The sequence below is a fragment of the Hyalella azteca genome, unplaced genomic scaffold (assembly GCF_000764305.2).
Source record: "Hyalella azteca isolate HAZT.00-mixed unplaced genomic scaffold, Hazt_2.0.2 contig2509, whole genome shotgun sequence".
Classification (NCBI taxonomy): Eukaryota; Metazoa; Arthropoda; class Malacostraca; order Amphipoda; family Hyalellidae; genus Hyalella; species Hyalella azteca.
In genome coordinates, this window is record NW_025932782.1 from 15,341 (window position 1) to 43,178 (window position 27,838).

At 38.8% G+C, this 27,838-nt stretch overlaps 1 protein-coding gene across 1 annotated transcript; it reads left to right on the forward strand.

Annotated features, from left to right (window-relative positions):
* On the forward strand, window positions 1–27,606 carry LOC108665798 (huntingtin-interacting protein 1-related protein). Its single transcript, XM_047885603.1, has 22 exons — window positions 1–281; window positions 1,994–2,110; window positions 2,305–2,451; window positions 2,798–2,955; window positions 4,443–4,504; window positions 4,752–4,892; window positions 6,055–6,090; window positions 8,875–9,011; window positions 10,318–10,487; window positions 11,157–11,331; window positions 12,194–12,309; window positions 13,292–13,370; window positions 14,163–14,297; window positions 14,733–14,810; window positions 17,100–17,888; window positions 20,562–20,700; window positions 22,303–22,509; window positions 23,599–23,768; window positions 24,776–24,981; window positions 25,943–26,169; window positions 26,652–26,803; window positions 27,092–27,606. The coding sequence occupies exons 1-22, from the start codon at window positions 198–200 to the stop codon at window positions 27,107–27,109; spliced, it is 3,543 nt and encodes a 1,180-aa protein (XP_047741559.1). The 5' UTR covers window positions 1–197; the 3' UTR covers window positions 27,110–27,606.
* Window positions 27,607–27,838: the final 232 nt, after the last annotated feature.

Below are 27,838 nucleotides of genomic sequence, written 5' to 3' on the forward strand. Positions count from 1 at the left end.
TCGGAAATGATGCAGTTTACCTGTTGAAGGAATCAGTTGGCCTTCTAATCTTCGCGAGTCGAAATGCATAAATGAAATTAGCACCTGTTGTAGAATTGTCGGTGTGAACTATCAATGCAATCTTTTCCGTTTCAAGAAAAGAATAAATTTCTTCGATTTTCATTTTTAGAAGAAAATTAATGTACTTATGAAGTAAGATGATTCCCATAAAGAGACTTCCACTTGGATCAAGACGTCCTAATACTTTGGAGCAGGAAAGAGAAAACTCTGAGAGGCAGCAGGTATGCACTATGTTGACTGGGTTCTAGCTAACTCTTTTCTCTGATCATGGATATGCTGAATAGTTTGGGACTTTGAACCAAACAAAAAAGACTTTAATTATAAACACACCATCTGCTTTTTCAAGAAATTTCCATTGTCAACTTGCTTGACTCAAGTTGACTGGGATTGCACTACAGCAGTCAGCACTAGCGATGAAAATATCTGCTCTTGTACTAAAAATATTCTTTACTCTGATCTCAATGAAAATTACAATATAAACATAACTACATAAGTTTAATACAAGTAAAAGCAAAAAAGCTATGAATTTATTTAGTTATCAAATTATGTCTCCAAAATGGACCAATTTTTATCACTTTTTTTAACTTTCGTTTCTATGTTTCCTATGAGCTAATTTCACCAATTTCAAAAATTCTACTGATTCTAGCACCATTAAAAAGCTCTTGTTGTAGACTTGTAGCCTTGTAGGCTATCTATTCTAACTTAAATAAAACACTTTGACTGCAGGTGGATGTGGAAAGCGGGTGTGTGTGTGACTGATAGATATGAATGGTATAAATTCACCAAAAGGCAGAATAGAACAGAATAAATTGCAGTTTTATAAATAAATCATGAATAAATGATCTAGAAAAATATATTATAAGTAAATGATGAAAGAATGATAAACAAATGATGAATGAACAATGATTGGATTATAAATGCATGATGACTAAATAATGAATGAATGATGATTGTATGATGGATGAATGAATGAATGATTGATAAATTATAAATAAATTATGCAGGTGAGTTCATTGATGCATTCATTATATGATAGGTAAATGATTGATAAATTATAGGAAAAAGATGGGAAATTGATCAGTGAAGGATCTGTAAATGATAGGTTAATTATAGGTAAATGACAGGAAAATACTAGAAAAATAATAAGAAAATGATTGGTAAATAATAGGAAATTATAGGAGACAAATGATAGGAAAATTATAGAAAATGATGGGAAAATTATAAGAAAATTATAGGGAAATGATAGGTAAATGATAAGTAAATTAGTAGATAAGTATTATTTGAGTACTGAAGTGAAGTAGTAGCACTAGTAGCAGCCTAGGCTCCATGCTTACTAGTATCAAGTCTAACTGACTAAGTGCTTGATAAGTTTCACTAGTACATAAGTAAATCAGGACAGGAGGTAGGTGCAACTGCGAGTAAAAAATTTCATGTAACAATGTTTTTGTAACAGAACTTTAAATTGTCCTGGTCAGTCAATTACCTATAAGCAATTTACTCCCAAACTTTGAACTATGAATCTAACGGAAAGGCACTATGTGAAAGCCTACTGGCTAACATGATGACAGAACATAAATAACATTACTACTCTCCGTTTCATAACCCTTACTATAAGGGTTATGTATTATATACCTAATATAGCTATACGAGCTATATTATTATATACTCATGATATATAGCTCATATATGAGCTATATTATTATATACTCATGATATATAGCTCATATACTTCCTATATGAGCTATACTCATATAGGGTTATGAGCTATACTTATAACCCTATACCCCCTCATAGCTCATAACCCCTCATATAGGGTTATGAGCTATACTCATAACCCTATATGAGTATAGCTCATAACCCTTAATTATATATACTCAATACTTATTGAGCTGAAACATATACCCAATACTTATTTAAGGCATTTGTTTAACAGGAAGTGAGCTACCGCAAGGCAATCAATGAACAGGAAGAACCCTCTAAGCCCAAGCATGTCCGCAACCTCATTATTGCAACTCACAAGGACAAAAATGCTACCAATTTCTGGAAGCTAGTAAGTTACTTGTATCATGTATTTAACATATAAATATTTGAAATTAGAATTATGAACAGGTTTTCTTTTTAAATTTTTTGTTCATTTGCAATATTATCTTCAATGTACGTATCTAGGCTCCTTTCATAACTAACATCATTGTATTCTCTGATGGCTAAATTGCATTTTTGGGCATAAAAACCTTGTTTTTCCAGGCCCACACCCTGAGTCCCCTGGCCACAGATGTGACAGCATGGAAGTTCTGCCACGCTCTCCACATCATCTTGAGAGATGGTCACAAGCATGCACTTCGGGACACCATGAAGAACTTTGAGTTCATCCGCAGCATGAGGGAGCATTTTGTATGTTTTAACTTCACCTATTATTGAGCATTATAATCTGTATAAATAAGATATGACTTGTATATAGATTTATGATTACATTTTATGCTCCTATGGTATCTATGTTAATTCTTGGCATTGTAGTTTCCTAATTAAATGTATTAACATTCCAAAATTTGACTGAAAGAAAAATTCCACATTTTTTTCTGTAATATTTTTTTGCCTCCATAAAATATCAGTATGATTGAATAATTTTCAAGATCTAGAAATAATTTCTTACTGAACAAGAAAACACAGAGCAACTAAACTTTAATATGTATTTTTCAAACATTATTTGAGTGCATATAAGCAAATTAATTGTTGTCAGGGTCACTTGACTCATGGGTATGGCCGCCTCATTGTGCGCTACTGCGACTTGCTGATGTGTAAGCTCAACTTCCATAAGCGCAACCCTCAGTTCCCCAGCAACCTCAGCGTCAAGCCTGATGATCTGCACTCCATTGCTGAGACTGACGCTAATGACTAGTGAGTTGCTGAGACTGATGTTAATGACTAGTGAGTTGCTGAGACTGATGCTAATGACTAGTGAGTTGCTGAGACTGATGTTAATGACTAGTGAGTTGCTGAGACTGATGCTAATGACTAGTGAGTTGCTGAGACTGATGCTAATGACTAGTGGGTTGTGACTGATGCTAATGACTAGTGAGTTACTGAGACTGATGCTAATGACTAGTGGGTTGTGACTGATGCTAATGACTAGTGAGTTGCTGAGACTGATGCTAATGACTAGTGGGTTGCTGAGTGTCTATTAGTTAACTATTTTGAAGGAATTAAAGCTAAGTGTTGTTAAGACACAGTTTATGTTTGTAAATATGTATTCACTCCAAATCCTGTATTATTAGGCATGTGGTGTTAAGCATCTAATCTTGAACTCTGTCATAGAAATGTCCCTCTGGACAGCACCTGCACACTGGGGCTGGTGGACAAGTATAGATCTCCTGAACAATAACTCCTGCAACGCAAGATTTATTCTTATTTATTATTTATTTATTTAAATCATATTTAATACAATATATATTTAAATTTAAAATTATTTAAAATAAAATCTAAATAAATATTGTTCATAAATCTTTGGCGTATATATTGTAAGAAGTGTGAGGCATCAGTCTAAGATGCTTATGTATACAACTACCTATACTCAAGAAGCAGAGAGCACAGCATTTGTGCCATAATGAAATCTTTTACATGTAGATGGAACTAAATTTAAAATTATTTACTTAAATTTAATAAAAAATAAATTCTGGATATAATTAGTAATAATGAAGTTGATTAACAATTTTTAAATTTTTTTTTTTTTAGTTTAAGGGTGTTATTACTGTCAAGATTTGCTTTATTGATTACAGTGTGTGCCTAAGGGTACAAAGTGATGTGTAACTTGTACACGAGTTGTATGCAAAACTGTTCCAGGAGTTATTGTTTGGCACTTCTGCATGCCCCCCCCCCACCCTATTCAGCTGTGTACTTTCACAAGGAACTGTGTAACGTTCCTGTGTGCAAGTGCAGTCTTAAGATTGTAATCTAAAACTTTGATATCTCACTAACAAATATTTTGGAATCCCTGTACATTTGTACACAAAATGCCTCGTCTTGATGACGCATACAATTCTTATCTACTTAAGATTGTTGATTGGTAGAGTTTTCTGTTTCTTTGAAATTTTATTTGGCTATTAAGTTTTTAATCTCTTCTGTGTAATGTTGTTTGTTCTATTTCAGGAGTTTATGACTTATGTTAAACGTTTATAATGAAAATAGGGGAAATTTGATTTTGTCATTTCTTTGTTTTATATTCTTGGGTAATTTGTCTTTGAGGGAAAGTAAGCATAGTATGGGTATTTAATTTATGAATAATTACTGTTCATTATTGCTGCTCATTCATAGTCCAATTTTTTAGAACTGTATAGCGTGAAATTATATACTTTTATTGTGATAATTAATTGAAGCTTTGGTTGCAGTTTTGAATTGGCTGTGGAGATGTTTGAATACACAGAATGCATCCTGAAACTATTCAAGGAAGGTAAGATGTTTGAGTACACAGAATGCATCCTGAAACTATTCAAGAAAGGTAAGATGTTTGAGTACACAGAATGCATCCTGAAACTATTAAAATCAAGTCGTAATCAATGCATTTTCAACATCATTTATTTGAAGTGTTTTTACTTAGACCACTTATGTTGCTAATAGTTACTAGACTCGAGTTACACTTGACATTTGATAAACGTATCAGTAGTGAATATATAAATAATAATAATTGTTTGATGCAGTATTCAATTCGCTGGATCAATCCCGTGCGGTGTCCAACACCCGCGAGGGGAAGTGTAGGCTGGCTCCCCTCATCCCCTGCGTGCAGGACTCTGCCTCCCTCTACGACCTCACCGTCCGCATCCTCTTCAACCTCCACAAAGGTACGTATTATTTGTGTAGAAAATTAAATTTAATTAATTGTAATTTATAGTGAATCTGCGATTCAAGCAATCTAGTGACATTATTACTAAGGTATTATTTATCTAGAAATTAGCTACACGCACCTATCTCATACTTGTTTTAATTAGGAACACGTATCCAGGGTATACTTGTCTTAATTAGGAACACTTATCCACCTCATTCTTATGTAAATTAGGAACACGTATCCACGGTATACTTATGTGAATTATTAACACCCAGACACACACCATATTTTGGACTAATTTCTACTTATCTAAGTTGTGAAAACTGATCGCCCAAGTGGTGCTTTCTCTTCGCATTATTTAGTTTGGTGTAAGGTTGATGTATACAAAATAAAATTCACATATAGTACAAATATTCCAATATTTTTTCAAGTGTGATTAATATAGTCTATATTAATTTTTAAGGCAAAATGTTTTCATATCCTAAAATATTGACGTAGATTTTTAGAAATCTTATTCAAAAAAAAAAAAAAAACGAGAAAGATAAGCAACCTGCTGTAGAGACTCCTTATAATGCCTTTAACCCTCTACCGCCTGACAAGAGTAATTGAAGCAATATTAGTAGTATAATAATATACCTAATCTAATATATTACTAATATTAATAATATTAGTAATATCAATAATATTAATAACCGGAGCAATATTGTCACAAATCCCAAAAAAGATACGTTCTAGTGAGCGCAAAATGACTTGCACTGATGGTTGCCGCCACGTACGACAACTTTAAAATGTTCTCTATTGCGTACAAACGTCCACAGCTTGCTACACTCAATAGTTTACGTATAATTTGAGATGAAAGTTACTTTAAAATGTTCTCTGTTGCGTACAAACGTCCTCAGGTTGCTACACTCAATAGTTTACGTATAATTTAAGATAAAAGTTACTTTAAAATGTTCTCTGTTGCGTACAAACGTCCTCGGTTTGCTACACTCAATAGTTTACGTATAATTTAAGTTGAAAGTTATGTTCCTGAAGAGTGACATATACGGCAGTAGAGGGGTAATTCCTTGCCATACATTCATATCTGTTTATTTTGGCTCGTCTTGCGATTAGTTTGCATGTAATGTAACTGTTTGTACAGTAACTGGTTGTACTGTAGCGTTGTATTGTGCCTGCAGAACCTAGCATGTACTGCAAGCATCCCACTGACCCATGTGAGTGAGCCCAGTATTTACTGTTGCTTGAGTGCAGCCGCTGTCAGTATATGCTCCTTGATTGATTACTTAGCGCCTTGATTACTTCGCGCCTTGATCATTACGCGCCTTGATTAATTCGCGCCTTGATTACTACGCATCTTGATCATTACGCGCCTTGATTACTACGCGCCTTGATCATTACGCGTCTTGATTAATTCACGCCTTGATTTCTTCGCGCCTTGATCATTACGCGCCTTGATTACTACGCGCCTTGATCATTACGCGCCTTGATCATTACGCGCCTTGATTACTTCGCGCCTTGATCATTACACGCCTTGATTACTTCGCGCCTTGATCATTACACGCCTTGATTACTACGCGCCTTGATTACTTCGCGCCTTGATCATTACGCGCCTTGATCATTACGCGCCTTGATCATTACGCGCCTTGATCATTACACGCCTTGATTACTACGTGCCTTGATTACTACGCGCCTTGATCATTACGCGCCTTGATTACTTCGCGCCTTGATCATTACACGCCTTGATCATTACACGCCTTGATTACTTTGCGCCTTGATCATTACACGCCTTGATTACTACGCGCCTTGATTACTACGCGCCTTGATCATTACGCGCCTTGATCATTACGCGCCTTGATCATTACGCGCCTTGATTACTTCGCGCCTTGATCACCACGCTCATTGATTATTGTTTACGTCTAAGCATATGCGTCTTGAGAATTACTCCAGCTAATTATTACGTGGCTCTCCTGTCTGTGCTCTAGCAATACAATAGTTTCACATTATCATTACTTTCTTCCTCATTCATATTGCTACTTTCCTCTTCATTCATGTTGCTACTTTCCTCCTCATTCATATTGCTACCTTCCCCTTCATTCATTTTGCTACTTTCCTCTTCATTCATGTTGCTATTCCCTTCGTTTTGTTGTGTCACTTCCTTGTATGTTTACGTTACCACTGTGGGGCAATTCATGACTTTATTCCTATTTCTTTGCTTGTATAAGCTACTATTCTTTGATTATTTATCCCTGTGTTTCTCCACCAGAATATTCAGCATTTACAGACAATACTCCAAATAAAGCTCCATTCAATTCCTATAGGTATCCTATACATTCCTATACATTTTGCTCTCAGGTTCCTCTGAGTTTGTGGCTGTATATATATTTAGTGAATTGATTTATCTCTTCAATTAATGTTTGTTAATTTAGTGAGGTGATGTTTAGTGTTGATAATGAGCGCACCTAAACTTGATGAGATAGTTTAGTTTGCTGCAGTTATTAGTGCTGATAAACATGCTTAATATCTTAACTTAGTGAACCTACTAGTGCTAGTTACAACCTGATTCGAGTGCACTCTTTATTTTGAATTCATTTCACATTGCAAACTAAAAACTGTACAAACTGTATTGCTAAAAAATCTCAATACTTGAAAATACAGGATAAAAGGACCGCGACTGATGGATTTGTCTCCTTGTGTACAAAGACAGGCTCTAAATTCACTGTCGTAACTGCACTGTTAGAAAAATTACCGTTAACGGTATTACCGGCGTTTCAGTGGCCGGTCGGCACGTGAAAAGAAACACCGTGTCGCCGTGTTTATTCTAATTTAACACTAGAAATCCGTAAAACATCTGATAAAAACGGCGAAAAAGTTCATTTTCACGGGGCGACCGGCCAATAGAACGCTAGTGGGACCGTTTTTTCACTGTTTTTTCTAACGGTGTGTTGGCCCTAATTTGCAATTAAAGGAGAACAATTAAGTGAAAACTGGACCAGGCTTAGGCTGAGGCTTGATTGCGGGATCCTGAGTTGGGATGGGGATTTCAGAGGTCATGCAATCAAAATTATTAAAGAATTTGTAACTCCGTTAACCAATCACTGATATATTTCCTATCTAAACTTACCAGAGGAGAAATTGGTCGCTACAAGTACTGATACCGTAGTACAGACTCTTGTTTTAGATAAGTTGCAAGGGTTGTGGCTCTCTGATCATTCAAAATGTTGCTATCCTGTGGGATTATTTTTCTTGCTATTCTTGATTTTCTGAGGAATTTTCCGTCTTAATTAATGCTCATCACTTTTATTTGTTTTTATTGATTTGTGTGATCCGCTTACTGGTTCAACTTAAACTTGTGTTTTAATTTTTTTATTTCTCGATTTCTGTTATTCCAATTTATTACTATTTTTTCAAGTATAACGGAAAATTTTAAGAAGTATAATCAAATGAAATAAACGTGTATGTGAGGACTAATTAAGGGACGGTTAATGTTACGATGTCAACGTAGCCTTTACATCCCTATGATGTAAAGGCTACAAGGACATCACTGCCTGCGTCTTTTGTCGACCCTTCCCGTCTGGAGAGGCTGACTGCGGAATGTCGCTTAACTTTTCCGAGTTTTACTATTTATATTTCAAACTATGATTTTCAAGGCCTCAAACTATGCCTTTCAAGGCCTTAAACTATGCCTTTCAAAGCCTCAAACTATGCCTTTCAAGGCCTCAAACTATGCCTGTCAAGGCCTCAAACTATGGCCTCAAACTATGTCTTTCAAGGCCTTAAACTATACCTTTCAAGGCCTCAAACTATGGCCTCAAACTATGTCTTTCAAGGCCTTAAACTATACCTTTCAAGGCCTCAAACTATGCCTTTCAAGGCCTCAAACTATGCCTTTCAAGGCCTCAAACTATGCCTTTCAAGGCTTTTCAAGGCCAAAGTTTAGTGGCAACTAGCGCTATTTTATGCGAGAATAAATAAATAAAAGAAGTTTGTGCTGATGTCAGCGCTGACGACCGACCTGCTGACGGGTCACCGCACGCGCTTCTCTGAACAATTCCTGGAGCTGCGTAACTTCTACTCCAGCACCTCCAAGCTCCAGTACTTCCAGCAGCTGGGCATTACCATCCCACAACTCCCTACCGTGAGTACTAGTACAATATTGTGGTTGAAAGTGATGCATTATAGCGACATCATCCTATTGATTGTACCTACCATTGTAGGTACTCAACCATGTCATCCCAACATTGTACCCCTATCTTTCCCCTATCATTGTACCTCTATCCTCCTATCATTATAACGCAATCATTGTATCCCTATCATTATATCCCTATTATCCTATCATTGTATCCCTGTCATCCTCCTATCATTGTACCGTACTCCTATCATACCTCTATCTTTGTATAAAGTCTCAAGGTAAGTGTAGTTGTGTGAATAACAGGAATTGAAAATGAAAGAAAATGGATTAAAAATTAACTAAATCTGTATTGGATGTATAATTTTAGAATCTAATTATTTTATAGAAATATGCTCAAATTTCATCTTATTTTTCCATACTCTCGAATTTTCGGTAAATTTTCGAGTGGAGCAGTCGTGTGATCTTAGTACTTGTGATCAGCGTATGCGAATAGTCTGTATGTACCACATCATCAATAAGAACATCCTAAATAACAACAATAAACTGGCCCAACCCCTTAGCATGATAAGAATGCCCTACAATAATTGACGTCGCTTTGCAAAATTTTGTTCTGGAAATTCGGACGTGTCTATATTTGAGCTCTGAGTTAATTGGGACCTTACCAGCAGAGCAAGAGTGCGTTGCCTGCCAACAGAAAAATGAATGTCACATTGTCCATAGAGTGTCACACTTCCTTACCACAGCACGAGCAGAGAAGCGGACCTAATACTGATACGCTTTATGTCTGATTAAACTGAGTCAGGATGACCCAGATAAGAGCAATAAGTGTATCGTTATTTGTACCTGCATGGTCTCGCTCATTGAGAGTGAGGCGGTGGGGTGTCAGGCGTCCATGTGTTTGCTCTTGTCTACCCCGCTTCGTTCTTTATTTAACTAAAAATTAATTGAAAATTATCAAATTAGCAACTACACTACCTACCATATATATATATTTTACAAAATATTAATATTGAAGAAATCAAATTAATTAGTAATTACTACTCCAGGAGGCACCCAACTTCCTGGTGCAGGCGGAGCTGTACGTTCGACCTTTAACTAAAAACTAATTGAAAATTATCAAATTACCAACTATATTATTTATTCACACAATTAATTATTATTGAAGGAATTAATAACTGCACCAGGAGCCACCAAACTTCCTGGTGGAGGCGGAGCTGGTGGTGCACTACCAACTACAATATTTATTCATACAATTAATTATTATTGAAGGAATAAATTATTATTGAAGCAATTAAATTAATAACTGCATCAGGAGGCACCCAACTTCCTGGTGGAGGCTGAGCTGGCGGTGCACGTGGCGCCGGTGGTGCTGGTGCAGGAGCAGCCTGACGACTGCACGTCCGAGCTGTACGACGCGTCTCTTATAGACACCTCTGACCCGCCCCCCATACCCCCACACCCCCTCGACCACACGCTCAATGGGTGAGATAATGCGTGATAAGTGGGGGATCAATGGGTGAAATAATGGGTGATGGCTGTAGACACCTCTGACCCCCTCCCCATACCCCCACACCCACTCGACCACACGCTCAATGGGTGAGATAATGCGTGATAAGTGGGGGATAAATGGGTGAGATAATGGGTGATGGGTGGGGGATCAATGGGTGAGATAATGGTTAATGGGTGATGCCTTAGGGATCAATTGGTGAGGCAATGGGTGATGGCTTGGGGATCAATGGGTGAGATGATGGGTGATGGGTGGAGGATCAATGGGTGAGATAATGCGTGATGGGTGAGGAATCAATGGGTGATGGGTGGGGGATCAATGGGTGAGATAATGGTGATGGGTGGGGGATCAATGGGTGAGATAATGGGTGATGGCTAGTAGCTTTGTAAGTACATGTAGCGTCGTAAGTACACGTAGCTTTGTAAGTACATGTAGCGTCGTAAGTACACGTAGCTTCGTAAGTACATGTAGCTTCGTAAGTACATGTAACGGCCGAAGTGGGTTTAACTGATGAAGCCCTCATTGATCGGCTGGCAGAGTCACGAATTCGTAACTATATTTCATATTAAGGCTAAATTTAAATTTGAAAGAAATAGGGAAGAAAAGAAGGATTTTCATGATGAATTAAACGTGCCATGCGGCAGGTCGATGGCAGAGAGCCTGGCTGAGCGGGATGCTCTGATCGAGGCGCTGACGCAGGAGCTGCAGAGCACCCGAGCACGCCTGCAGCAGCACCAGCAGCACCAGCAGCACCAGCAGGAGCACCAACAGCAGTTACTGACAGAGCTGCAGCATCTCAGAGCTCAGAACCAGAGTCTGGTGAGTGATGTAGCCTAGCTTAATTGGTGTTGAAATTAGCCTCTCCTTATGGTCGTCTAACCTTCCGTATCTTTCTCGCCTTTGAAGCTTTTTAGCTCATATAGGCATTCACAAGGAAGCATTTTGTATTTTTTCAAGTTTTCGATGGCCTCTTGTTATGTATTTTTTGTGTGCTTCTTTGTGATGTATTTTTTTGTGCTCCTTTGTGATGTATTTTTTTTGTGCTCCTTTGTGATGTATTTTTTTGTGTGCTCTTTTGTGAATAAAGAATAAAGAACATTTATGAGGGTTGAGAGAGAGGAGCTCACGATGATGGCTTGGTCCGCGTGGTAAGCAAATTGCTTGGATTCTGTCACTCAGAAAAATAAGGAGCTCATGTGGTCCACGTTCTTGCTTCCATTCATCTTGTGTATGATAATGAATGTCACTCATAGAAAAAAGGGGCTCATGTGGTCCAGTTTGTTTTTGCCATAAATGTTGTGTATGATAATGAATGTCACTCATTAAAATAACTGGCTGATGTGGTCCACGTTCTTGCTCCCGTACATGTTGTGTATGATAATGAATCTCATTCAGAGAAAAAAGGGTCTCATGTGGTCCAGGTTGTTATTGCCATACAAGTTGTGTATGATAATGAATGTTTTAATTAATATGTCTTACTCCCAAAAATGTTGTGTATGATAATGAATGTTTTAATTAAGACGTATGTGTTAGGAGCTGGCAGTGCATCACGTGTTGTTGCCATACATGTTGTGTATGATAATGTTGTAATTAATACGCATATGTTAGGAGCTGGCGGTGCAGGTTGTTTTTTCCATACATGTTGTGTATGATAATGTTGTAATTAAGACGTGTGTGTTAGGAGGTGGCAGTACAGCAGGAGAGGACGGCCAAGGAGAGCGTCATGCTGCAGGTGGAGGCCGCCGCTGCAGGAGTTGAGGCTCTCGCTAAGCTGCAGCATGAGGAGAATAACCGACGGTTGGTGTTGAATAATTATAATTATTACAAGATTAATAATAATAAAAAGGTATTAATAAGAACAACCGCCGGTCACTGCTAAATAAAACTTAGTAAAAGAGTAATAATAATAAAAAATTGTTATTAAGATCAATCGCCGGTCAGGGTTAAGCAATAATTATTGAAACAGTAGGTAGTTATAGTAAAAATTATTATAAAGAACAACCGCAGGTCACTGCTAAATAATTATAATTATTTATAATAATACTAAAAATTATTATTAAGAACAACCGCAAGTCAGGGTTAAATAATAATAATAATTATTAAAACAGTAACAATAAAATTATTATTAAAAACAACCGCCGGTCACTCTAAATAATAATTATTAAAACAGTAATAATGATAAAAAAATTTTATTAAGAACTACCGCCGGTCAGCGCTAAATAATTATAATAATTAAAACAGTAATAATAAAAAAATTATTATTAAAAACAACCGCAAGTCAGGGTTAAATAATAATTATTGAAACAGTAGTTATAATAAAAATTATTATTATCGTATCCGCTACTGATGAGCAAAGCGCTGGTAAATAACCGCGTCAAAATTACTGGCAAAGATAAAAGTGCCTATCGCAGGAGCAATAATGATAAATGTTTGGTGATGAAATGATTTTATTTTTTATTTAAGAATAGTAGCTGATTTCAAATGTGAATGCAACTTAGAATTTTATTGACTATTTATTTTTTACATATTGGGGAAAAACTCAAGAAGCAGTAAGAATCAATATATATTTGTACATTGTAAATTATTTTACATGAGAAAGAAACATTGTAAGTACGAAGAATATATATATATATATATAGATGGCTCGTATACACGCATCATGAAGCAGTAAGAATTATTCTATATTTGTACATTGTAAATTATTTTTCATGATGAGAGAGAATGATTGTAAGCACGAAGAATATATATATATATATATTGATGGCTCGTATACACGCAGGATTGCCGAGGAGAAGTTCACGAAGATGCGTGAGATCTACCAGAAGCTGCGTGATGAACACGTCTCACTCATACGCTCCGTGAGTCTGTGTGAATTTGTATAGAGTGTGTTTGTGTTCATGGAATTTGTTCGGTCTCTTTCAACAACTTAATGTCTTCGTGAAATTTGTATACTGTGTGTTTGTATTCATGGAATTTGGGAATTTGTATAGAGTGTGTTTGTATTCATGGAATTTGTGTAGAGTGTGTTTGTATTCATGGAATTTGTGTAGAGTGTGTTTGTATTCATGGAATTTGTGTAGTGTGTTTGTGTTCATGGAATTTGTATAGAGTGTGTTTGTATTCATGGAATTTGTATAGTGTGTGTTTGTCTTCGTGGAATTTGTATAGAGTGTGTTTGAATTCATGGAATTTGTATAGAGTGTGTTTGTGTTCATGGAATTTGTATAGAGTGTGTTTGTCTTCGTGGAATTTGTATAGTGTGTGTTTGAATTCATGGAATTTGTATAGTGTGTGTTTGTGTTCATGGAATTTGTATAGAGTGTGTTTGTTGAGAGTTTAGTTTGTATGTGTTATTAGGGTTGTATTACTGTGTGTGCTGTATCGCTGTGTGCGTGTTCTGAATGAATACGTTAATGTAACCATTACGCAGAGTATGTTGTGTGTGTCTTGTTTGAATGCGTTATTGGAGTTTCTGCAACATAGTGTATATTATATGTGTCTTGTATGAATGTGTTATTAGAGTTGCTGCTACACAGAGTATGTTATGTGTGTCTCATATGAATGAGTTAATGGCGTTGGTATACAGTATGAGCTATATACATGCAGTATGTGTTAATGACGCTACTACACAATGTGTATTGTGTGTGCAGAAGGCGGAGGTGGACAGGGCGGCGGAGGGAGAGAGGCTGAGGCGTGAGGCTGGGGAGGCCGCCGTGAGGCGTCTTGAGGCCAAACTGGAGGACCAACAGCGCCTTATCTCCGACATGCACGATAACACTGATAAGGTATTCTGTTAATTACTTCATCTGTAGCGGCTGGAGATAAGTACGTTGACCTAAATCTATTACCACTATTACCATAACTCTGATAAGGTATTCTATTGAATACTTTATCTGTAATGGCTGGAGATAATTACGTCGATCTGAATCTATTAGCACTATTACCATAACACTGATAAGGTATTCTATTAATTACTTCGTCTTTAATGGCTGGAAATAATTACGTCGACCTGAAGCTATTACCAATTATATGTTAACTAGACACAAGTGCTACCAGCGTTTGGTTCAACAGGAGAAGGAGACGTTGCTGGTATTCTATTAATTATATTATCTGTAATGACTAGAGGTAATTATGTCTACCTGAATCTATTACCAATTATATGTTAACTACACACAAGTGTAGTTAACATATAATAATAATAACAGCGTTTGTTCCAACAGGAGAAGGAGACGTTGCTGAACCGCGTCGCAGAGCTCCAGCAGGCCTTGGACGCTGCTAGGGAGCTGGCCGATAAACAGGTACATCCTTTCTGCAGTCTTATCTTCTTCATCCGGTCTTATCTTCATCCGGTTTTATCTTCTTCATCCGGTCTTATCTTCATCCAGTCTTTACATCTTCCGGTCTTATCTTTTACCACCCAGCACTATCTTTTTCGTTTGATCTTGTATTTTACATCCGGTCTTATCGTTTTAACCCAATCCCACTTTATGCCTTTGCGAAGTTTTGGACGTCCACGGTCATGCTGATGCACTGCATTCGTCGTACGCCACCCCCAGTCAGGTCTCTCTGTCTCTTTAAATGTATTAAAGGTGTACGTATGTACAAGCTTAAGCATCTGAGAAAATCCGTGTCACGGATCACGGAAATCTTCCTATCGTTATAGGAAATATGCAATATGCAGCATTGCATGAAGTATGCAATATGCAGCATTGCCTGAAGTATGCAGCATGCAATATGTAGTATTGCATGAAGTATGCAGTATATGATGTATATGAAGTATGCAGCATGCAATATGTAGTATTGCATGAAAGGTGAGATAATGGGTGATGGGTGGGGATCAATGGGTGAGATAATGGGTGATGGGTGGGGGATCAATGGGTGAGGTAATGGGGAATGAGTGAGATAATGGGTGGGGGATCAATGGGTGATGGCTGGAGGATCAATTGGTGAGATAATGGGTGAGGGATCAATGGGTGAGATAATGGGGAATGGGTGGAGGATCAATGGGTGAGATAATGGGGAATGGGTGGGGGTTCAATTTGTGATTTAATGGTTAATGGGTGGAAATGGGTAATGAGTAGAGGATCAATGGGCGCTATAATGGTTAATGGGTGAGCTTGGTTGCGAACCCACTGCGCGTTACCGAAAAGGCCCTTGTGGTGTTAGTTGCTCTCCGGTTATTGGGCACGTTTTACTGACGCAAATATTAAATGTAATGTTTATAGAAGCAATTTTTTATGTAATTTAAATAACGGCAAATTAGATTTTGTTAGATGTTCAGAACCTCGGTGGCATGACGAGAATCTTGAAAATTTTGTGCCCATTTCGACTGTTCTGTTTTCTATTTTGGAATTAATACATAGTGAAAATGACTGCGTTATATGAGACGAGTTTAATTACATTCATGGGCTCTTCGGGTTCAAAGTTTATGTCGTAATAGAACTGGGCCTATACTTTCAAAGAAAGTTAAGAGATTGTAAGTTCATCAGCCAATCATTGACGGCCTATCAAGCAAAATCCACCAATCATAGACAAGAAAATAGAGCGTAAGTACTTACGTTCACTTAGCGAGTTTTGAAAGTATGGCCCCTGGTGGTGGTCGCTAAGGGCTGTGTTCAGTGTTGTCATGGTCATGGTTAATGGAGGTTCAGTGGTCGGTCATCTCGTACAATATGTAGTGTATTTTTGTTCATTTATATCTCTTTATGGAACCCAGGGTGAAAAGTAAGTTTCGGCGAGCCAGGGGCTGGACTATCAAAAGTGTATTAAAAACATGTAGCGTCTGAAGTACATGTAGCGTCGTAAGTACACGTAGCATCTGTCTCTTATACACATCTAGATGTGTATAAGAGACAGGGTATGCAGTATATGATGTATATGAAGTATGCAGCATGCAATATGTAGTATTGCATGAAGTATGCAGTATATGATGTATATGAAGTATGCAGCATGCAATATGCAATATTGCATGTAGTATGCAATACTTCAGTCTCCGTCAGCAGACGAGGCCGTACAGGCGAGATGTACGTCATAAGACGGCTAACACGTCTGGGGATTTGGACGTTGGTGTAGACATAACGTTACCTACGTTGCAGCTGTAGGAGCGTTGTAGGAGTCCTGACACTCGCTTCTCAACTTCAATTCTGCATTCAGCCTGACAATGAATAGTATATTGTTAAATATTATTATCAATAAACAATAACTCGATTATTTAATTTGATAATTTATTATTCTGATGGTCTCTGTTATGTGAATAATTGTGTCACCCATGTAACGGAAATGGCCTCACCTGTGGTGATAAGAGTGTCTGCTTCGGTATATGGTGCGCCTGACCCTTGATTTTGTTCACGATTTAGCCACGATATTCGTCGCTCTTTTTACTTTGGATTGCATAGAAGCCTTTGCATTGTAGCCGTGGAAATATCATGAATGTTAATTAGCGCCCCGAACTGCACGATGCGTCAGAACAAACTTGTTAGCACTGTTATTTTGTGTGTCCTATAGACCCTCACTTGGATCCATTTGCTTGTTTATTTAATATTTATATTTCTGAATTATTTTGTATGTTTTCAACGTAACAAATGCAGTCGGCGGAACACGAACAACGGCTCGCACTTCTTGAGGTTCAGACTGGCGGATTAACTGATGAACTTCAACTGAAGAACAAGCAGTTGGAGCAAGCCCAAGAACTGCTGGAACAAGCCGAGAAACAGTTGGAACAAGTCCAGGAAAAACTGGACGAAACTAACGCCGTTAAAAAGGCTACCCAAGACCAGGCTGATGAACTGAAAGCAACTTTACTGAAATCTGAAATGGAATTGGAGTCGCTGAAAACTCTGCTTTCAGCCTCCCAAGCTCACGCTGCTGACAACGCCGAGCAGAAACGAATTTTGGAAGCTGAACTAATGAAAGCTCTGGCTGAACGAGACGCGCTGAGACGCGACATCGAGAAGACCAATAACGAAAAGGAAGCGCTTGAATCGAGAAATCGTGTTCTCGAAAACCGAATCGAGGTTCTGATGAACGACAACGAGCGATCGATCGAGTCCCAGCAAGTTCTACGAACCGAGAACTCGATCTTACGTGACCACCTCGATCAATCCAGGGAAGATGTTTCTCGACTCGAGCTTCGATCGAAACAACTTGAAGAGACCCTCGGTCTCGGTCAACAAGCTCTCGATCATCTCCGTGAAGAGGCCGAAGATCGAGAAGATCGATTAGCGAGCGTGCAGCGCAGCCTGCACGAGTGTGAGATCTTAAAGGAAGATCTAGCCGAGTGCAAAGATCAGTTGATCGCACGGGTCGCTGATCTACAAGATCGACTTGCTACGAGTGTTGCCGACCAGCGGGCCATGAAGAAAGAATTCAAAAAACAGGTGTGATCTTCGAGTGATTTGTTGCTTCTGTATTGTGCGTCTCATCGTGTCTTGGGATCTGTTGATCGCAGATACAGAACTTGAAATGATTATCGTGATCCACAATATTATGTCCACTGATCGTGGTCTACAGAACTAAGGCTGCTAATCGTGATCCTCAATATCATGTCTACTGATCGTGGTCTACAGAACTAATGCTGCTAATCGTGATCCCTATTATATCTTGCAATCGTGATTATAACTCAATCTGTTTAGTGGTATTCTCAATATCAGATCTGCTTGTCATGGTTACTGATCTGTAATTTCTACATTGATTTGCGCTCTTACCTACCTTGCGTGATCTTAGAATCTAGATTTTTTTTATCTCTCTCTTATTGTGGCGTACTGATTTTACTTTTTATTCGTATGTAGTTAATCTTCGTTTTGTGGCCTATAAACAGACTCAGCTTATTGTGGGCAATATATTAGCGCTATTATTCAGAGAACAGTTTTTTCAATAGTGGTATAAAATTTGGAGACATCTCAAGTTAGTAACGCTTCGCTTCTACTCGTTGCGTTGTTCACATGTTCTTTGTAATGCCTCGTATGATGTCATAAGTCACTCTCCACAGTCCGTGATACCTAAGTGACTCCATCACTTCAGATGTGCACACATGGCATGTGTTGTTGCACATGTTCTGCATAGGTTTTACACATGGCGTGTGTTTTACATATGGCACGTGTTTTACACATGGCATGTGTTTTACACATGGCATGTGTTTTACATATGGCATGTGTTTTACACATGCCATGTGTTGCACAAATTTTGCATGTGCAGAACATGCGCATAGTGCACATGCACATATGTTCTGCATGTATGTGGGTAGTGCTACTTTCCTCCGTTTCCAACTGTCCGGTGAATTATATATAAAACTATTTAAAAATTGCCTAATTTCATGATCTGACATGATATTTCGAAAACATGATTCATGTATGATTTTTCTCAACTATTTCTTTATTTATCTCCGTTTTCATTATTTACCTCATGTTGTCCTTATTTCCAAACGTGTTTAATTGTCGCGTCTTTGTGTCTGTTATCGTGTGAACAGTTCACGCTGCCGTGGGCCGAGAGTTCACTGAGTTAACAAAATCTCTCTCGAAATGATTAATATGTGTTATGACTTATGGGTGTGTTTTGTATGCATCATATTGCTATCCCATTGTCTGTTATCGAGAACATTGCTTTATCGTCAGTACCTAGTTTAGTTTAATCTGGCTTTTGAGAGTTTTTTTATTATTATTATTTTTTTATTTTTTTTGAGAGTTTTTTTTATTATTTTTATTATTTTTTTTGGTATTTTTTTTATTATTTTTTTATTATTAGAGTTACATGCTCAAGAATTTTATGAGGAAATATTACTTTTATTGTCGCATATTGCGCTCGTATAACTCTCGTTAGTTGCTAGACGATAATTATCACTAACGACAAATTTGCAGGAATCGTTAATAATCGTGTTTGATGCAGCAGCCTTATCTGTACAGTACCAAGAAATGCTAGACAACTTCATAGGCCTGATATTTTCATCAATAAATCCCATCATATTTGGAACAAATACTTGAAGTACATGTAGACCTCATATTGTTGAATTATTTATTATATTATAGTATACGGTACTATCAACAAAGTACGGTACATGTAGACCTCATATTGTTGAATTATTCATTATATTATAGTATGCTATCAACAAGTAGCACCCTGCTCTGTTAAGGATATTTAATCCCGAGGATTTGTAGATCCCGTTCTCTCTAATTATTTTTCCTTCACCCACTCTTCCCTTGATCCAATTTCTTCCAGACCTCGTTTCCCACAGAACCAATTTCCCACAATTCAAATGCCCTTAATGCCACTTCCTCTAATTCAGTTTCCCATTTCCTCTAATACTTTTACGGATTTTCAAATTAAAGTAAAGTTTACTGTTCAAAAATCCGTTCCAACTCAAATTTAGCATGAAGGCTCGCATTCAATTTTATTTAAATTTAGAGCGAACATTAAATTTTTAATTGCCTCAAATTTTCACTTGCTTAATGAGAATCCTTGGTAAGGGTAGACCTTCAATTATAAGTTCGCAGTCTTACGCTCAACTAATATTCTATGGTTTTAAACCCATGGGTTAGGCTTTAAAACCCCGAAAAAGCCTTATTCTATGGTTTTTAAACCCATGGGTTTGGCTTTAAACCCCCGAAAAAGCCTTATTCTATGGTTTTAAACCATGGGTTTGGCTTTAAAACCCCGAAAAGCCTTATTCTATGGTTTTCAAACCATGAGTTTGGCTTTAAAACCCCGAAAAAGCCTTATTCTGTTTTTAAAATCATGAATTTGGCTTTAAAACCCCGAGAAAGCCTTATTCTATGTTTTTAAAACCATGGGTTTGGCTTTAAAACCCCGAAAAAGCCTTATTCTATGGTTTTAAACCCATGGTTTGGTTTTAAAACCCCCGAAAAATTGGGTTGTTGCAGTGGAGGCTCTCTAAGGATCTCTAAGTTATACAACTGAAGGATCAGTGAAGGATCTCATACAGTGAAGGATCTCATACAGTGAAGGATCTCATACAGTGAAGGATCTCTAAGTAATACAACTGAAGGATCAGTGAAGGATCTCTAAGTAATACAACTTAAGTAATTGGTTTGCTGCAGGTGAGCGTGCAGCAACGCTGCACTGAGGACCGCGTTGCAGCATGCGTCTCGTCCTGTGCTGCAGGCTGTGCTGCACTGCTGACTCTTGCACTGCAGCATTCGCGGTCTGATCAGCACGCTGAACTCCGCAGCACTCCAGGTCAGTGTGCAGCATTTTCAGCATGTGCTATACCGTATTATAAAGGAGTATATGTACACTTGAGCTCAGTAGTACATATCAGAGTCTACACTATAGACGGCCTACGCTACCTGGAGCACTCCAGGTCAGTGTGCAGCATTTTCAGCGTGTGCTTTGTGCTGTTTTATAAAGTAGTATCTGTACACTTGAGCTCAGTAGTACATATCAGATTGAACACATCGCTATCTTGAGCATTCCACGTCAGCGTGCAGCATTTTCAGCATATGCTATACCGTATTATAAAGGAGAAGTGTGCACTTGAGCTCAATATGGTACATATCAGAGTGCACATTTCGCTACCTGGAGCACTCCAGGTCAGTGTGCAGCATTTTCAGCATGTGCTATACCGTATTACAAAGGACTGTGTGTCCTTTTGAGCTCAGTAGTACATATCAGAGTGCAAACTTCGCTACTTGTTTTGTGATCACCCTCGTGTTAAATGGCGAAGGCCAGTTAGTTCTTAACTCCGAACTAACCAACGAGTAGGACCTTAGTCAAACACTTTAACTAACATGTAGGATGTTAATCTTAACGGGTTTAGTTGCACGGGTTTTAATGGACGAAACCCATTGCTATAAAAGTGAAACCATGCATTACGTGCATAAAGCATTACATGCACTGTACCATAGCGATTATGACCTATTTCACGCTCTAGTGCTTTGGTCGGGTCGCTCGTTCTGGTGGTCCAATAAAACATAGTTCAGGGAACAGTGAAATCTTATTATTCAAATCCAGTCAAAATTGCTCGTTCACAGCCAAACTTGTAGCAAGAGCAGCATGATCGAGCACGACATGCGTCCAAGCTCCTCACTAGAGTAATTCAAACTACTAACTATTGTATCAACTCGCCGCTGGCAAAATACTCATCTTGAGCCACCAAAAAATCCGCTAAACTAAACGTAAATGACAAAACTGAAATTGCCGCCAGAAAATTTGATAATAGTTGATTTATTTACATGAAAATATAAGAAAAAAGTTCAAAATTTCAAATTTGATAAGGCTAGAGTGAAAGAAACTTGAAACAAAACAATGCAAAAAATATTCCCGTTCTCATGTTGTTATCCCATGCTTGATAAACTTATGATTTAATCAATCAAGTTATCCTAAGTCTGAAAAGATTCCAATTCTGCCCACAACAGTGCAGCTTGATAAAAAGCTACCATCACCGTGTTCAATCACACTACGTGTAATTCTCGCTTACTTAACTCGTAACTCTCGTAACTTACTCTATGGTTATTCTATTTGTTCTTGTTCACTATTTTTTCACGCTCACTTCTTCCAGTGATTCCGCACAGTCCTGAGCTCAGGACTTGTCTATCAAAGAGTGATCTATTACGTATTATTAATTATTAAAAATTACGTATTATTAAAAAATGTGAAACACGCATCCTAAATTTCGTAATTTTGATTGGGCAAGAATTCTCACTCGGTAAAAAAATTCACCATTCCTTAAATCACAGAATTTGCCGTTAATACCGAAATTCGCTCATTCTAAATAATAATTTTCTTCCTATAAAGTCTGGAAAAGTAAAGTAAATAAATTCTTATTTTTCTCCCCTCCAGAATTCACGCTGGTATTCGAGCCAATCATCACTGGCTGCCTGGAGAGGCTGCCGCCGATCATCAGCCAATACTTCACAGCCAGCCAGTCAGTGTCAGCCGCTCCTGAGCTCATCAGCCAGCTGGCTGAGTACAGCCACAGCACAGCCAGCTTTGTGCTCTACGCCACAGCCGCCTCACATGTGGCTGCAGATATCGAGATGGCGCAAGGTTACTTATTCAAATTTCATATAAATAAATGAGAAAACCTTTAATTAAAAAACAATTAAAAAAACATAATTAAGGATAATGAAATATTAATTTTTCTGACACTTATTCACTACAAGTCAACGAATCATCTCTATCGAGATGGCGCAAAGTTACTTATTTAAATTTACCACAAATATATGAGCATACGTTTTGTACATAATTAAGGCTTATGAAATGTTAATTTTCTTAAACTTCTATAATCACTACAAGTTAATGAAGCATCTCGAATTGAAATATTTTTTAACATAAATATATGAGCATACGTTTTGTACATAATTGAGGCTAATGAAATGTTAATTTTTTCTTAAACTTCTATATTCACTAAAAGTTATTGAAGCGCCTCTAATTAAAACAATTGATGTTGAAGCGAACGCATGAAGGTCATGACTGGGTTGATTCAATAATATTCATATTCAATAATAGTACATATTCAATCTTATTCATATTCAATAATAGTACAACTTCAATAATATTCATGTTCTATAATATTTATGAATAATGTTAATGCCCAAATGTGTATCAAAAAGTGTATAAATTCTATTTATTATTCTATTTATTCACAAAAGTGTATCAAAATTGTATAGCGAACTTAGGAGGAACTTAGGAACTTACATTTACATACATAACATAGGGACATACATTTACAATTGAGGAACTTAGGTCGCATGTGTAACTGTATCTGCACTCAATAAAATAAGTGAATTTTTGTCTTATTAGCGATGCATCTCATGCCCTTGTGTAAGTAACCGAAGCTTGGTCGGGCTAAAAGAAAATGTGTCACTATTTAAACAATATTACACATTATTTTTCTGAGTGATCGTATGTATTAATTCGCTTGCCTTGCGTAGTGTGTCTGTGTAGGGATGTCAGACTCTAAGTAATACAAGCCACACACAGAGCACACAGGCTGGTGTCGCGCTGTGTGGACACGAGTTTAAACAATATTACACATTATTTTTTCTGAGTGATCGTATGTATTAATTCGCTTGCCTTGCGTAGTGTGTCTGTGTAGGGATGTCAGGCTCTAAGTAATACAAGCCACACACAGAGCACACAGGCTAGTGTCGCGCTGTGTGGACACGAGCGTGTGTGTGGAGGACGCGGCGGAGGCCGTGGAGCGCGAGATGGACGCCATGACGCGGGCCATCGCTGAGGCCACGGAGGCCACCGCCGCCATCTTGGCCGCCGCTAGGAAGGATCAGACTGGCCTCAAGCTCCAGGTTACAATAATTAAATTAATATTATAGTTTATTGATTAAATATCTTAACATTATTTATTACTGACATGTTATATACCTATTGATTAAATATCTTATCAACATTATTTATTACTGACATATTAACCCATAACCTTGGGTTTTGGAGGGACTGTCGTAAAGCAAATTTTTACAACGTATTTTTTCCTGAAATTTTATTATTAATATTTTGTCCAGCTGCAGCCAAAACAAAAAATTTTATTTTTTTGCGCATTTAAGTTGGAATTTCCCCGGTGATTGGAGAATTAATTTTTGTTATAACTTGGAGAATCATTTGAGGCGTGTCAGAGTGAAGATGGTCTGCCTGTAATGTTATTATTGCTGGTGACATCATTTCTGGTTGATGATTAAAACTTATTTTGGGTTGTCGGTGATTTTGGTTGACGGTTGACAAGTGTTTTGGGTTGTACTTCAGACGCTGGTTGCCGACCAAGGCACCAATGGTATTGTGGTGTACATAACAACATTGCAGTGATGGTGGTGTACATAACAACTGTACAGTACAGTGTTGCAGTGATGGTGGTGCTAATAATACTTATTCTGAGGTTAACTCACCAAGAGTGATGCTGTGTAGTTCTCTGGTTTAGTAACTGAAAATAATTTTTATTCAGATTGATAACACAGTCCTGATTTGGCCTTAATGAGAATGTTATTCGTTTTCTTGTGATTACACTATAATAATACCGTGAAATTTATACGGTACCAATAATATAAAGTGCATTGTGCTCTTACATGATGCGATATGTGTTGTTAGGTAAATCGTAACGTTACCTGCTTATAATATAATTTATATGTTGATAGATGATAGAATTATCATCATATGTATGTTAACTGTAATTACGATGATATGTCTCAGGTGAACGAGTCGCTGCTGGGTGTGTAGAGTTATCATTATATTGATGGTAGAGTTATCATTGTAATGATGATAGTTATCATTATCATGGTGTTATAATTACGCTGACGTGTCTCAGGTGAACGAGTCGCTGCTGGGTGTGTGCATGGAGCTGCTGAGCGCCGTGCAGGTGCTGGTGGTGCGTGCAGCGCACCTGCAGCAGGAGGTCGTGCAGAAGGGCAGGGGCGGCGCCAGTCCTAAGGACTTCTACAAGAGGAACCACCGCTGGACCCAGGGTCTTATCTCGGGGGCTAAGGCCGTCGCCATCGCAGCCCAGGCACTCATGTTCGTCTGCAGGATAATAGTAGTAGTTCCTCAATAGTTATATAGTAGTAGTTCCTCAATAGTTATATAGTAGTAGTTCCTCAATAGTTCCTCAATTTATGTCCACATATTCGATGTAGCAGCTGATGGATGGGGTGCGGGATGTGAGGGGAGAATGGGAGGGAAAGTGTGAGAGAAGGATGTGGCCTTATAAATGTTATTGGCAGACTTTGTTCGGATACGTAAGGTAAATGCTTAACGGGTGTAGGTTGATGTGGCTTGGTGATGAAGGCAGACGGGTCTGTGGATGGGTTGTGCATGGTGAATATGAGCTTTGAACAATATATTCTAAATAACTATTCGTGCTATTTCGTAAGCCTAATCAGTGTCAAACATATTTTGAAGCCCGAGGCTATAATCTCCCGGCGGAGGGCTGAACAGATCCAATGGAGTGACAGAATCGCATACGACTGGGAGGCCTTATCTTTATGTAACTTAGTCAAACCACTATTATCATGTAAAAAATATTCTACTACCCACAAACTGTGAGCTGTGGTGGTGCAGTGTTGAGAGACTCTGTCTCTCGCACACAGCTCCCAGGTTCGAGTCCCACTGCATGAGGACAAGTTCTACCGGGAAGCTCAGCTCATGGTCAACTCAGCCATTCATCCAACTCTGGTTGATAAATGAGTACCTGACTTGTCCAGGGTGTTGTGTAATGCAACCAAATGGTTCTGGCGGGTCAGCGAGCCAGTGATGGTCGTAGAACTACCAGTGGTACCAAGTGCCCGGAAAAACTGACCTATCACCCCCCTCCCTAGTCGCCACTGCCAGGATGGCAAAAATAAGCCAAAAAGGGTAATTACACACACACCCACAAACATGGCTGGTTCGCAGTGTTCGCTTCACCTCGTACTCCATCGTTATAAGAGCAGTTATAATTATATAACCTGTTACTTATGACTCCCTGTTGATGGTACAGGAGCGCGGCAGACGCGGTGGTGTGTAAGGGCGGCAGGTTCGAGGAGGTGATGGTGTCGTCCCGGGAGATCGCGGCGTCGTCCATGCAGTTGGTGATGGCGTCCCGCGTGAAGGCGGAGCCTGGCAGCGCCGCCCTCGCCGCCCTCAACACCGCCGCTAAGACCATCTCTACCCTCGCCGGTACCCTCGTCGCTACTGCAGAGAACGCCAGGGACCAAGTCGCCAGTGGTAGGTCCTCGTGAAGACTGGTTCGTGGGGGAGGATGGATGATTTAGTTGTAAAAGTTGGTCTGGAGTGGTGGGTAGTGTGTGGAAGGGTTGCGTCTATATAATCATTAATGGTGGGTTCCTGAGAAGGATGCAGTGAGTGGATAAATCTGGTTTTCGCGTGGCAGATTTGATGCGAGGTTGAATCTTTTGTAGGCGTTTGCTAAACCGGATTAGAATAAGTGGTAAAAACACAAGCTCCTACATCACCAGTGCCATGAATATGCATGCTAACACTACTTTATTTTAAACGTCGCCTAAACCTACCACCAATAACACAACTGTAGTGACAACATTATCTCCCATGCAACGCGATACGTTGTCCAATACCTCAACTAGAAACACCTTATCTCCCATGCAACACTATACGTTACCCAATACTGCAATCATTAACATGGCTCCAAGAAACGCAATTGTTTATGACGTGTTGCCGCGCCCCCTCAGATGACCTAGACTTCTCGTCGCTGTCGCTGCACCAGACCAAGCGGCTGGAGATGGACGCGCTCGTGAAGGTCCTCGAGGCCGAGAAGAAGCTGGAGGAACAGCGCGAGAAGCTGGCACATCTACGGCGACATCACTACCAGATGGCGGGACAGGTGAGGGCGGGTGGTGGGGCAGGTGAGGGCGGGTGGTGGGGAAAGAAAGGGCAGGTGGGGAAGGTAAGGGCGGGTGGCAGGGGAGGTGAGGGCGGGGGTGGTACTGTAGGAAGTGAGACCTGTTAGATCTATATGGCATCGAACTAATAGTCTAGTCTAGGGTTGGATGATGAGAGACAGTCTGGCTAGTACAGTATTTTTCTGAGGTAGTCACGCTATTACAGTGTAGTTTTAGGTGAATTTCAACTTGTAATGTAAGAGCTAATCGAAGTATTTCTGATCGTGCAGGCTGAAGACCCGCAGTAAGACGACACGACGTGGCAACCACAACTCGAATGCAGCGATCCTAAATGAACGCAAATGCTGCATCAGTGACTAAGATGGCAGGAATTTCCCATTGTTAATGCTGCTCTACACTAACTGCTACCATTAAAGGAGCCGCCTCCATCTTTATTGCTGCTCTTTAAATTAAGGTATCGCTATGTCGCTGCCTCCCATGCGTGCCGGTGGCAAGACGAGGACGACGGGCAGAAGCGATGCTCATGGAGAAACACGATTGCTTTTAAGTCTCGCTCGGTGATAATTTATTAAATTAAGCGGTTAGTGGAATGTGCATGCCTTATTATATGTGTCTAAAATTTGACAAGATGTGGCTTGTACGTGATGGTGAGATTAGGTCCATTTCTCGTGCTGGGGTGAGATTTGGCACGTATGCAGCGAAGAGTAATTTGGATTTCTTAGTAGGGAAAATAAAGAGACCACACAACGAACTTCTACTTCGGTTTTGAAGCAACTGAAATTCACAGGCGTGAATTCGGTGAATGCATTATCAGTTAACTCTTATCTGAATTTTTTCATGGTAACGAAGATGATAATGAACGCTCTAAACTTTTGCGACATGAGGTTGGACAATGAACCCACAAATGGAGACAGTGAATTGAACCCTTTGGTTTGATAGGATTGTGATTCAACCACGTGGGAGAGGAGCGGTCTATGTTGCAATTTTTGACGGTAAGGGGTAGGTAAAAGATAAGT

What these genes read in the sequence shown, in the direction of transcription:
- LOC108665798 (XM_047885603.1), top strand. Translation starts at nt 198, where the DNA reads ATGATTCCCATAAAGAGACTTCCACTTGGATCAAGACGTCCTAATACT. An exon ending in AAAACTCTGAGAGGCAGCAG is followed by an intron (nt 282 to 1,993) that starts GTATGCACTATG and finishes TTTGTTTAACAG; the next exon opens with GAAGTGAGCTACCGCAAGGC. An exon ending in TGCACGATAACACTGATAAG is followed by an intron (nt 14,298 to 14,732) that starts GTATTCTGTTAA and finishes TTGTTCCAACAG; the next exon opens with GAGAAGGAGACGTTGCTGAA.